Here is a 12,770-nt window from a genome sequence, read left to right on the forward strand (position 1 = left end):
ACTAATTAATATGTCACTGTTTCGCTCCTTAACGCAGTCAGCACTCGTTATGTAGGAGCATTTGTTGGCCTCGTACCAAACTTATCACTAGTGCGTTGTGATTGCTTCAGGCAGGTGCCTTGTTGGAAAATGCCATTTGCACATTTGTTGAAAAAGCTGGTTTTCCGATATGGGTGAGGCCCCGCCGCGGTGGCTCAGTGGTTAGGGCGCTCGACTACTGATCCGGAGTTCCCGGGTTCGAACCCGACCGCGGCGGCTGCGTTTTTATGGAGGAAAAACGCTAAGGCGCCCGTGTGCTGTGCGATGTCAGTGCACGTTAAAGATCCCCAGGTGGTCGAAATTATTCCGGAGCCCTCCACTGCGGCACCTCCTCCTTCCTTTCTTCTTTCACTCCCTCCCTTATCCCTTCCCTAACGGCGCGGTTCAGGTGTCCAACGATATATGAGACAGATACTGCGCCATTTCCTTTCCCCAAAAAACCAATTAAAAATTAAAAAAAACATTTGTTGAAAAAGCTGGTTTTCCGATATGGGTGAGCAATGCGAGCACACTAAACAAAGCATTCCTTGCGTTCTTCGCCATGCGTAATAAATGCGAGCTAAAAAAAAGCGACTTAAAACGAAAAGCTGTGCCATAATTTTCAGTGACTTTTAATCTTTGAATCACACGCGCTGTTCATGGTTTGGGGGTGAATGTACAACTTGCCAGATGAGAACGATCATCCACTGCAGTATTGAAAGGCAACATTAGTTGCGTACAGTAGTTCCCATGGATGATGATTAGACCAAGAGTGCCCATGGCTTTATACACGGTTCTTCAAACATTTGTGAACACCAGTACAATTTGACCTCGCGATGGGTTCCTCAGGCTCAACTGCTGCAGAGAACTGGGGCCGAAATACGGCTAAAGAGAGCTGAGAAAGAAGACCACATTACAAAATGAGGAAAGTTGAAGAGTGAGGTAAATGAACTCTCTATATACTCTATACTCTATATACTCTCTATATACTCTCTCTATATACTCTCTCTATATACTCTTCTCTATATACTTAAAGGCACATCAATGCAAGACAGGTACGCACACTTCTCGTAAACCGCATTGAACCTACTCGGCCAATTCAATTGCCGACAGCATGAAAATTCGCATGGTTTCCACCATATAAACTGAAAAGTCACCCTCGACGTGAGGGCTTCGATATCTTTAAAAGCGGCGGTAATCTTCAGCGCCGTTGAATAAACCAGATACGCGAATAAACAGGCAAGTACTGCAGAAACGACAAGCAAGCGAAAAAAAAAATGATCCGAAGAAAAAAAGGTTAGGAAGCCGTTTCTAGCGCGCCCTCATCTCTTGCTACAAAGCTTACCTGCGGGAATGACCAGGCGACACAGGTGTCTGCTTTTCCAAGCCTTACTTTACACGCGTACCACTTTTATTGGTGTTCACTCATCGAGTACGAAACCCGAGTACATTGACTTGCGCCATACCATGCAAGAGCAGCAGCAACTTTTTCCTCCTACTTTCCATGCATTGCGGCCACACTGATGCAAAAATGCCCCTGTGTGTACACGCCGAGGCCTTGCGCACTAGCATGACTGTACCAAACCGCCAACAACGTTTCTTGCCGTTCTTCGCGTAGAGGCGCATTATTTTCCTATTTGCACCTGTCATGTGGTTTCTTTTTGTTCCTGTCTGTTTTGTTTCTGGTATTAGTTCTGTTTTGCTCTCTTTGCGCATTCATTTATGAGGAAAGAGAAAACGCTAAGCTGCCGGTGGAACAAAATCGGGTGAATGATTTCGCACAGAATTTCTTCAGACTACAGGCAAGGCTAACAGCGTATACAATTTCTTGTAGAAAATAGGTTTTCATTCATTCATTCATTCATTCATTCATTCATTCATTCATTCATTCATTCATTCAGTCAGTCAGTCAGTCAGTCAGTCAGTCAGTCAGTCAGTCAGTCAGTCAGTCAGTCAGTCAGTCAGTCAGTCAGTCAGTCAGTCAGTCATTGTTCTTGAAGCCTTGCTATCATATTGTTCAGTCCGTATGAAACGACAGGCAACGTGAAAGAAAGATGATTGACACAATGACGTCACGCACGGCTCTGGCCGATTTCAATCAATGCGCGCGCTGACGTGTACTCAGTGTAGTTGGGCCGCATGCGTAAGTCAGTTCTTGCCTATGGTGAGAGTCGCATATTGTTACCGCCCTATCCGAGCTCTAAGAAAGCAACTGGGGCCGCTGACAACACATAAGCTGTCCTGGACAATTCACAGCGCTCTTAATTGGTTCGAAGAACATAGAAAGATGCTAGAAGCCTCCACCGGCTGCTGTATCTTAAGCCTTAACTTGTCAGTGAGTAATGTTCTCTCCACAAGTATGCTTCTAGTTATAAGTGCGAGCATCAATGGTCAGTAGAGCGCCACTCACACCCACCTTTTCGTGCCTAATATGTACACTGTAGTACTTTACATCTCCGTTATGTCTAATCTTTTTCTTTAAACCTATAATTTGTATTATATTGTTTTTTATCGCCTGCTTTTTATTTATTCTCTGGTGCTTAATTATTTTTCTATGTTATACCTAGCCTGTTTATTGTTCCTTTGCGCGTTAATGCTGTTCTGTGATATGTTTTTACGCTGACCCCCCTCTCCTCCCCCCTACGTAATACCCTGAAAGGAGGTCCTTTAGGGGTATGCTGAATAAATAAATAAATACCTCCACATGTGATAGCGCACAAGGCCGAAAATCTAGAAGTGCAGATATCATATAAAGGTGCAAAATCTCCCTAGCAAAACTTATCTTGGCGTTCTCGCAACGTGTCGCTGCTCAAAAAAAAAATCGTCACTGTTCTGCAGTTATAGCTCATCAGACTTCATTTTCATTGCCACGTTGACGTATTAACTCCAGCCAAGGTATACCCACTGGAATGCAGCGTTTATGATGAGTAGCGTATCAGCGAACAAAAAAAAAGGATAAATAAGTCAGATGCGAATGACCGGTGTTATAAAAGGTGACGAAACATAAGGAAACGATAGGAGCAAGCTCTCTACATCATTTTCGGACACGGCGGCCTCCGCAGTACCGCGCGTTGAGAACCAACGCTCGAGCAACGCAGCATACGCCTGTTCTTCGCGGCGACCGCAGAATCCTGATTAGTCGCGTAGACTTCGGCGGAGATGGCGTGATGTCGTCGTCGGTCCGTGTCGGGGCTGCAGTGAAAGGTTACGCTCTGTACCCTCCGCGACACTGTCTCCTTATCGCCCGGTCCCATCCTGCAGGAGTTCCTTAAGCCTGCGTTGCCGTAAATCCGCGACGTCGCGACGCACAATGAGTTACATATATGTAGCAGTGCGACGCGCCGCGATCGGAATACTGACCGGCCGGTGGAGGCAGCACGCATGAGCACGGCTCGCATTCGAAAAACCTGATGGCGACTGTCTTTACTGGGCCTGAATACAAAGAAGACGAGGAAGTGTGCCACGATCTCGGAGTAGAGCCCTCTTAGCCTGCATTTCTTTTTATGTTCTCCTGCCCCCCCCCTCCCCCCTAGCAACCAACCCCTGTCTCTCCAGTAACGGAAGTGCGAGCATAGATAATGTGTTCCACACACGGATGCTAACACACTGCAGTGTGCAGGGGTGACCACATTTAGCGACAGCGTTGCAGGACAGTGCAGGCGTGGATATATACATTCGCAGACACGAACATATATGTAGCTGCCCGAGGCAGCGGAGACCACTGAGACGACCTAATCGTAATGCACGATGTCGCAATGGGCGGAAGTCGCCAGGAAGACTATGCGATTAGCATGCGCGACACTCTCGCTGGTCGCACACGAAAGGACCCCCCGAGTGACCAATCACGCGGCTTAATGGAAATTATTCTCGCCAATAGTGTCATTATGCATTCGATCTTTGATAACCTTTGGTGACTTTTCATCGTTTGTTGGCCGTCTAGTGCTTTCAATATCGAGTTTTTCTTCACAACGCCGAAGCCAAGTAGAAAGCGAGCGCACTATCCCGAGGTACAAGTGATGACTCACGTTCGCGTATCCGGGCCTGACGTCGGTGTTGGTGCTTGACTTTTGCCTCAGTCTGACATTTTTACCCGCCACGGACATTCTACATATGGCTGTGGTGTTCAGCTATTGGCAGCATGCGGTCGCAAGTTCTATCCTGGCAGCTGCGGCCGCATTTTGATGGGGGGAGGATACATGCAAGAACGCCCCTGCGCTAAGATTTCAGTGCGTGGGAAAATCCTCAGAATATTGAAGTTTATCAGCAGCAGTTTACTGTGACCTCCCTCGCAGTCCACAGTACAGATTTGGCAAGACCAACTGAGCAAGCGATTTTACCCACCGTTAAGGCTATATTAACGTTGCTATACAGGTAACGAAACTCAAGCTCAGAGTTAAGCTCGAAACAGAACCCCGGTGTTAGAGCCTTTCTTGGTGTACGGGGACATAAATGTATTTTTTTGTTGGCACTCGCCAGGACTTGTAAAACCTAAACCCAATAATTTCTTGTTTGTGTACCGAGAATTATTCGCGATTTGATAAGTGGACGCGTAACGGCTTGACCTTCACGTCGCCAACTTCAAGGCCTGCGCAATTTTCACCAAGCCCCCCTTATGGTTGGCCGGAGCCTGCTTCCTTTCTTCCGCCCTTAACCAGAAGTTTCCTTCGAGTTAATTATTGGCTTACCTCGGACGCACACCTTCTGGGTCACCAAATGTATGTTCTAGCGGCTCCCCAGTTTAGAATTTTCCGTAGTGTAGCTTTTTACAGCGCCAGCTGTATTAGCCTAGCTCGCCTGATTTCGCGTCGTCGGTGTCGGTGTCGTCCTCGTCCGCTTGATTCCGTAGCAAAACGATGGACAACTATATACACGTGCACAGAGCTGCGTCTCGGGCACGGCCACCCTGCGGCCATTCTAACCTGGACTCCAGCCACCGACAAAGGTCAGTTTGAACAACCGATTTCGAACCGGGTACTTAACCAAGACCGTGACTCAGAGTGTACTTCCTTTCAGCCACGAATCCACCAAAACATTCTAGGCTACAACGGCTAATTGTGTTTGCTCAGCGGCAGTTCAATGGCAGTGGAAAAGGTGTTCTGTGGCAGTGAGAGCCTTACCTGGCTTCATCACTGTGTTAATCATTGCGCGAACCAGCTAGCACTAGTCAGTGGTCGTGTCCTGAGGGTAAGAAGCTGTTTTTTTTTTACGGTTACCTTATTCTACTTCGATGAAACTGTGGTTCAAAATTCTCCCGCTTTTTATTCAGCCTCTCTTATCTTTGCCCCTTCGGTTCGGTACCTTCGAAGGAATCAATCATCCTTTGCAGAAATGGCCAACAGCGATTCATCGCCGCCAGAGGCGCGTACCGTCGCTTTCATTACCATCTCACCGCGGGTTGCTGCGATGTGGTGCTTTGCGCGACTACAGGCAGTCATTTACATTGACACACTCGTTTTGACAAGGCACCTTTTCCACAGGCCTCTACACAGAATCCTTGGCCTTAAAGAGCACGCTGGTACGAGTCCAAAAGATTAGCGCGATTCGCTCTTACGTTGGCGCTGGCATCTTGTGCACGGGACAACAGCGCAGAAATGCATTAACTCCGAAATCCGCCCTCTAAGTACGGCTTCGTTCGGCCCACAAGAACGTTGGCCAAGAAAAAAAAAGAACATAAAAAAGAGCGGAGCGAATCCGATTCGTGACCTTCACTACCGTCAAACTGTCAGCGTAGGTGTTACGCAAGTTTTAACTGGGACCTGCGCCACTAATTGCGAAGAGTTAACGGAGACGGAAAGACACGTATGATGAATCAATTGGATGATGACAAATGGCGCGAATAAATATCGAGTTTGGTTCCTGTGATCGAGCACGGCATAATATAAATTGGCAACCCTACACCGCTTGGTTCCGGGGCTCGCCACGGTGACCGGCTGAGCTTCTTCAGTTCAAGCCACGATCTGAGAACACGATGGATCGTTATTGTGTTTCGCGGGATTGTAATTCGGCTGCTGTGGCAGAGTACCGAACCCGCGACACTCATCAGAACGCCATGACTCCTGAGCCTCAGCGAGAGGTATATATATATATATATAGCGACTTAATTTCTAAAGCCAGAAATTTCTTCTTTTTTTTACCTTCTCGCATGCATTCCCACTTGCGGACACCTAAGCCTCGATCTAGTGAAAAAACGCAACGATGCATTCGCTCTTTTCTTTCTTGTTTTAGCAGGCTTTCCTCCTTAGCACAGTGAGCACTGGTCAAGCAATGCAACAAGTCAAACGTAAACTTAACTCAACTAGAGACTGGCAGTATTTCAAATAAATAAACTCATCATGCGTGCGCATTATCACACCACGCTTATTTAATGTGAGAGAGACGACAGAATCGCAACCAAAATCGTATCGGAAGGCGCCGTCCTTGTAAAAAACTCGCCATCTTTCACATAATATAAAAAAAACTACCTTCAGCAACAACAGGAGAAAACCGCATCGTCATTTGACGTCGTAAAACGAGAAAAAGACAGGCTGATGGATAAAAACACCACACATATACAATGGCACAGAAACAGACTGTAAGAAACAAACTGTATAGAAATGTGCAATTCGGGCATGTTCGCAAACACAAAGCTCCACAGAAGATTTACCTTGTACGCTACCATTTCTCTCGTATGTTTAACAAAAACTGTACACTGTAACTGATCATCTGACGTGCATAATTTATTCACGTTTGAGAAATGTGCAAATTATAATGGGTGCGCGCACCATAAATGTGGCTGATCAGTTCTAGCCTGAGCAGTGTTATCAAAAACATGTTGTAATTGACAGCCGCTTTCTTATTCCAATACCTCTACATAGTTGCGAAACTGTAATTATCCGTAAGGGTTGGAAAATTGTCGCTGCAGTGTGTCACGGGAACCAGTGACGGTTATGGTGAGGGTTCGTTTTGGAAATTTGTGAAGTTTGCTAATATTTGAAAACACAGTTATGCCCCATGCCAAAAAGCTGCAACTAATGACGGACGTAAACCATGAGTTACAAACGATTTCTTTCACGCAGTCCGGCAAAGAGAGGCACAGTCTAGATAAACTAGCTATGACCTTTACCTTTCCCGGTGCACATTTATCTGCTACCTTACTCATCGTTTGCAGGACAACACGTATAGGAAACAATCACACAAGCAGAGAGTGATAAATAGGCCAATTACCAGAACGTGAGACTCAACATTGACCTCCCGTAGCAAAAGCCAATTAGTGGCGCCAGTCGATTACAAAGGGAAGGCCGGTGTGCCCAGTTATGCACGAAGGGCTAAGACAGCTTGACGCGTGATGACCTCAGCTGCGGCTTGGCGCCACAAAACCCAACATACCTATCAGAGGTTAACGGGGTCAAGCAGTCAACGCCAACACGTCTTTCTTGAGTCCGTGTCCATTTTCACCTCTTCAGCTCGCGGACGGGCGATAGACAGCGCGCGAGGTTGCGGGGCCCTTCTTTGAGCGAGCGCTATAGGGTCATTGATAGCGAAGACCTCTTTTTCTTCTCCCAAAGACGCAGATATCCCAATTAAGCTATTAACGAGCGCCTGTTGTTGATTGGTTGCTTTATTTGCACTACACGTTGACGAGTAAGCCGAAGATGCAATTCACACTTCGGCTGGTTCACATCATCTTTATTGTAAAAAAAGTCAGCCTGGGGCGGATGTAGTAACTACAGTGTTCCGGGACACTAAAAAAGGCATAAATATTTTGTGTCAAAACAACAAAAAGAAGCTGAGGTGATGCCAAGTTCGTCTCATTTTCGAGCTTGTGTATGCCTTATAACGCGACCTTTTCGCAGGATTGGGAGGGTATTAAACATTTTGAAAGACAAGGTTCCCACAATAATCCTACGAAACTAAGCGTCTGTAGAATATTGAAGCCATCAAATTCTCACTATAAACAAGCAGCTTAAATGCATGTAAAAGGATTTTAACGCATATTTATTATTTGTAAACTTTACGACTGCGGTTATTCGAGCGTAACTCGTGAGCATGCAGGTTGATTATGTGACACACGTAGCTTTCTTAATAACATCATAGAAATTTTAGAAAACTTTTAGGGTGAATGCGATCTACGCTGCTAGTAGCGATTTGACTAAAACTGCAGACAGTCATTACTTTTGCACTGATACAAAAATAAGCACTGACTGTACGCTTAAGCTCCAGAAAGTGTAAGCTTGTTGGAATGCTGAATTGAAAGGCTAAGATTAGGGCCTAATCTGAAGCAACGAAAAGTCACAGCATACTCGCATTTACTCTTCGCTGATAAATAAGACACACGACAAATACCAAACGAAATAGGTTTGATGATCAGTGCATCGTTCCTTTAGCTCTTTTTCAGTTCCTAATTGCACCAAGTGCATTCTTGAAGCAATGCGGCTACTGGAGTCGTTATGTCAAGGAATTGCTAGAATGATGAACGTGACCACAGTAGTCGTCGCGATATTTATAGTTCTCATGATTCCCCTTGAAATATTTCAAACATTTTTTGCTTGTATTCATAAAGCGCTTTAGCGGACTGGCAAGAATAACAACCACAAACTAAGCCCTCCAACAGCACGAAGAGTTTTCCGTGAGAGCTTTAGAAAGCTTGACTGCATTAACATTCGCTTCTTAATCCTTTAACGAACGTACACGGGTTAATCACTAAACCCTCCTTCAAGCGATGTCCGCGAATTAGTTAATTGAGAGAGAACATCTGTGCGCATTAATGATTACAGGAGTTCCACGAAACCTTCGCCTTCTATTTTCCTCGTTCTCTCTGGCTGTTTCTCTTACCTTTAATTTGCTTTATTTTCTTGCGCCTCGCGCTTTCGCAACGGCCGTGCTTGTTTTTCAACTTTCAAGATTCTCCCGGGCGCCCATGCATCACCACAACGCGCGCAATCTGCGACACTGAGCGATCACCGACAAGCTCATTAGAAAGGCCAAGCAGGCTCATAAAGGTCACGCGATACAAGTATGGACAGACCGAGTGAAACGCATTTTCGATCTGCTTCCGTGATTCACACGTGCACTCTACACAGGCACAGCCGCTGTGTGAGGGTCTGAGGATTAGCCAGCAACCAACAAACACAATGACGTCATCCTGTCGTCAAGCAGAGCCCGGCTTCCTAAGCGTGTATACCACGCAACAGAAACGCCGCGCGACCTTTGCGTTGCAAAGGGCGATGCTGTACTTGCACACATCCCGCATATACCCCAGCGCGGAGCTTGAATATAGAAACATCTTAAATCCCGCCATGTTAATTAGTGGTCAGCATTCTGCTCGCGAGTGGCCAGGCTGCAGATTAAAGAGCCCATTGCAAACGGTTCTCACGTAGCCGAGTAATTTAGTATAGTAGTAGTGGCACGAAAGGGCTCGTGCGATCCATGCGTTTCCGAGCGTTCTGTGCATATGTCGGTAAGCTTCACCTAATGAATATTGCTTCGCCTACGATCAGGTAGTGCGTTCCCACTCGGCTGCTGTGTGAGCAAGCACGCACACTTAAGCGCATGTCCAAAAACCACAGGAAGCCTAAACGCCGCTTGCGCGTTTTCAAAAGAGCTGCGCCATTTTTCACAGTTAAGAACTTTACGCAACTCCTCACACTATTTTCCCCTTGCGAGGAGCGTATTCTCTGTGGTGCGATACGTTCTACGGAGAAGAGTCTGCAGTTAAGCGCCCTTCAGAGAGCGATAGTCAATAATATGTTCGGAGCGATACGTACGTTCGGGTAGCTATCTTCTTTAACAAGTATGGCCTTGCCCCACCCGATGCCGTCTCTGCCATCGTTGGCAACACGAATTAGAATCGATTTGTTTCTCGTGCATTCTAGACACCGTGTAGGCGAAAACTGGTCATTTGGTATTGCCTCACTTCCGTGCGGTTCACATGATCGGAATAACTCCCGTGAACCGCGCCGTTGGTAACGTAACCGCAAAGATATCTTTTCCGGAACATACGCACAGGTTACATTCCAGTAGTGGAAAGCGCAAGACACTTTCATGCCCCAAGAATCCCGCATAGACAAACGTATGACCGGGCTGCTATGCATTATAAAGGAATTCCTTATCTCTCCTGGCTTCAAATCTAATACGTGGCGCTTCTCAATGCATGCATAGCCGATACGGCAACACCGGACGCCTGAGCTTAATCTTTGCGCATGATTTTTTTCTTCATTCGGTGTTGCCTTGTTGCGTAGCATTGCGGAATAAAAACAGTGCCCACGGCGAAACGCGTTGAAGAGATATTTTATTCCGTGAGGGAGAGGGTACCGTCCTCCGAACTTCCTTTTTTTTCTTTTCTTTTCGACAGAAAGCACGGACGGAGCGTTTTAATTTGAGGTAACTCATTGCTCCGTCTGTGAGAGGAAGGGTGCAGAGGTCCTCTTCGGAGAAAAAAAGCTCGCGATCGGTCACGTGAGAAACAGAACGGGCTCCATCCTGGAGCAGAGGCTAAAGCTTGTAAGCTGGCCTCCGGCTGCCTTCTCGTTATAAATGTGGTACCAGTCTCTTAGAGCGCCGGTACAAGGTATACGAGTACCCGGTGGTGCAGCGACAAGTCTCCAGCAGTTGCTGCCTTGCATTACCTTGAAGTTAAAACAGCGCTCGACATGAAAGGCTAGTGTATGAAGGCATTGGAGAAGTGCTTATTTCACTAGCGTTTAGTCTCGTGCGCTGCATTAACAAGAAGATGAATGCGAACCAACTTGTCCAACTGTTCATGCTTCTGCAGGCCCTGCAGTATTCTGCCAGGCACGTGTCTAAACCCGCGTGATATTTATTTCTTTGATTTTTATTTTTTTGCAGAATCAAACTTGGTGAACAGGTGCAAAAACTGTGCAGCAGCTGTGCTACTCCCGATGATGATGATGATGATGATGATGATGATGATGATGATGATGATGATGATGATGATGATGATGGTGGTGGTGGTGGTAGTGGTGATGATGTGACTAGACAGAGATTTGTATCGGCGAAATTTTCATCTCATTCAGCCCATTATCCTTCTGACTGCATCGAACTATTCTGAAATGTTCTGAACTCCAGCGTTGTTTTGTGCGTTTGTCCTGTGACTGCCACTTTGGGATCCTTTTGAGACGCCCCGCTTGACTAAAATCTCCTTGACGTACGAAGCAGGCGGTCAAGCCTTCATTTGCGATCAGCATCACTAAAACACTGCAACACGATGCTAAACCTGGCATCAGCAACGGAGGGGCCGAGTCGGCATAAACTTCGTTAATTCTAAAACAGTTAATTTATCCAGACTTCGAACACGGAAACAACGCGGAGGCTTGACTCTGGAGCACGATGTTGTCATGACAACAAAAGCATGCAATGAGCACGAGTTCCTGACTCAATCGGTAGGTATGCGTCGGCTGGCTACGCACAGCGATCAACACGGTACAGGCAAGGCGCAGTTCAATCAAGGGCTCCTTTCGTACGAAAGCAGTTGTGTGAATAAGGCCACTGATAAGCTGACGCCAGCTCCGATGGCGTTAGCGGGATTGCAGTCTTCGTTTAGTCTGCGCTCAGTGAAGCCTCTCAGATAGATCCTTCGTGAAAGGACTTTCTCAGTTCAATTAAATTTGCAGAACAACGTCACTCAAAAGGACATTGTGCCGTTTCCTACACGCAGAGCAACAGAGCTCGCAGAGGTCCTCCTGCCCAACGACTCAATGGAGCTGCGTCGACTGCGTCACGTGCCCAGCTGGATGCTGGTGCTGTCGCTGGTGGTGAACGGAGTGCTGCCGCAGCTGCTGACCGGAGTTCTACCGCAGCTCTGCGCTTACAACGACCCCAGACACAGCATATGCCGCTTCAGGCCACTGGCCTGCCCCGGAAAGCAGCTGCTACGTAAGTGTTCGTGTGATAGACTAGGACACCCTACTACCAATCGGGCCGACCTGTTGCCATGACGTCACGGTAAGAGGCCTGGCACCAACTGCTAGAGTGGCTTTGCAGGGATCTATCAGGCGCAAGGTTTTTACCGCTACGTCATCACAATGGGTCGACGCCATTGGTTGGAGGCCTGCGCATCCTTTGAAGGGCATTTGCCGCTTCGTTCATGAGTTGCATCCGTCTCTAGAGTGACTGCCCAGAGTTTGTCCCGAGGGTAGCAAGCTGTTATATGCGCCCGTGATCGTGCAACGAAGCCCAAACTGAGCTGAGCCGTTGAATAGGAAGCAAAATTATGTAATGTATATGCCAGGAATTATTCCTTTTTTTCTTTCATTGTCGGAAATTTACATTTAGCACGCGGACTGTGCTTCAGCATAGTACGAGGCGAAACGTCTAACCCGCCTTCCAATTATTTACCGCAAGCGCAGTGCATATTACTTAGTTCCGACCAAGCGAAATGCTAGTAACCATTTGTATGACAGCATTTTTTAGAAATGTTTAATTTCTCTATATACAGTTAAGAGAACGGAGCGGATCTGTTCCCTATAGTGATCGCTCATTTCACAAGCATTGTGTAAGACCATTCCAAGTTCAGGTCCTCTCCCTAGAGCCCGCGGCGACCGTAAAATACGCAATAATGATTCAGAGGCCGTTATGAAGCCCTGATGGGTGTTAAGCTATGAGTGGTCATAGCACTATTTCCTTTCTGCCTAAAACGCTGCTCACCACACAGCAAGTTGTCTTAGCAGCGCACGTTGGGCCCAGGCAGCTCGCTGCATCAAAGTTCGTTCTTTACAGTGCTGCGTCTATTTCCTGCCACACCTCGTTCAATATTT

The 12,770-nt window shown here is 46.8% G+C and overlaps 1 protein-coding gene across 1 annotated transcript in view; it reads left to right on the forward strand.

Annotated features, from left to right (window-relative positions):
- LOC144136637 (venom allergen 3-like) overlaps positions 1-12,770 on the forward strand; it is a 38,740-nt gene that overhangs the window by 4,835 nt on the left and 21,135 nt on the right. The window contains exon 2 of the mRNA XM_077669141.1: positions 11,672-11,889. Coding sequence (XP_077525267.1) covers positions 11,712-11,889 — 178 coding nt within the window. The 5' untranslated portion in view covers positions 11,672-11,711. The remainder of the gene's footprint in view (positions 1-11,671; positions 11,890-12,770) is intronic.

This window comes from Amblyomma americanum, chromosome 6, assembly GCF_052857255.1.
Source record: "Amblyomma americanum isolate KBUSLIRL-KWMA chromosome 6, ASM5285725v1, whole genome shotgun sequence".
Taxonomy (NCBI): domain Eukaryota; kingdom Metazoa; phylum Arthropoda; class Arachnida; order Ixodida; family Ixodidae; genus Amblyomma; species Amblyomma americanum.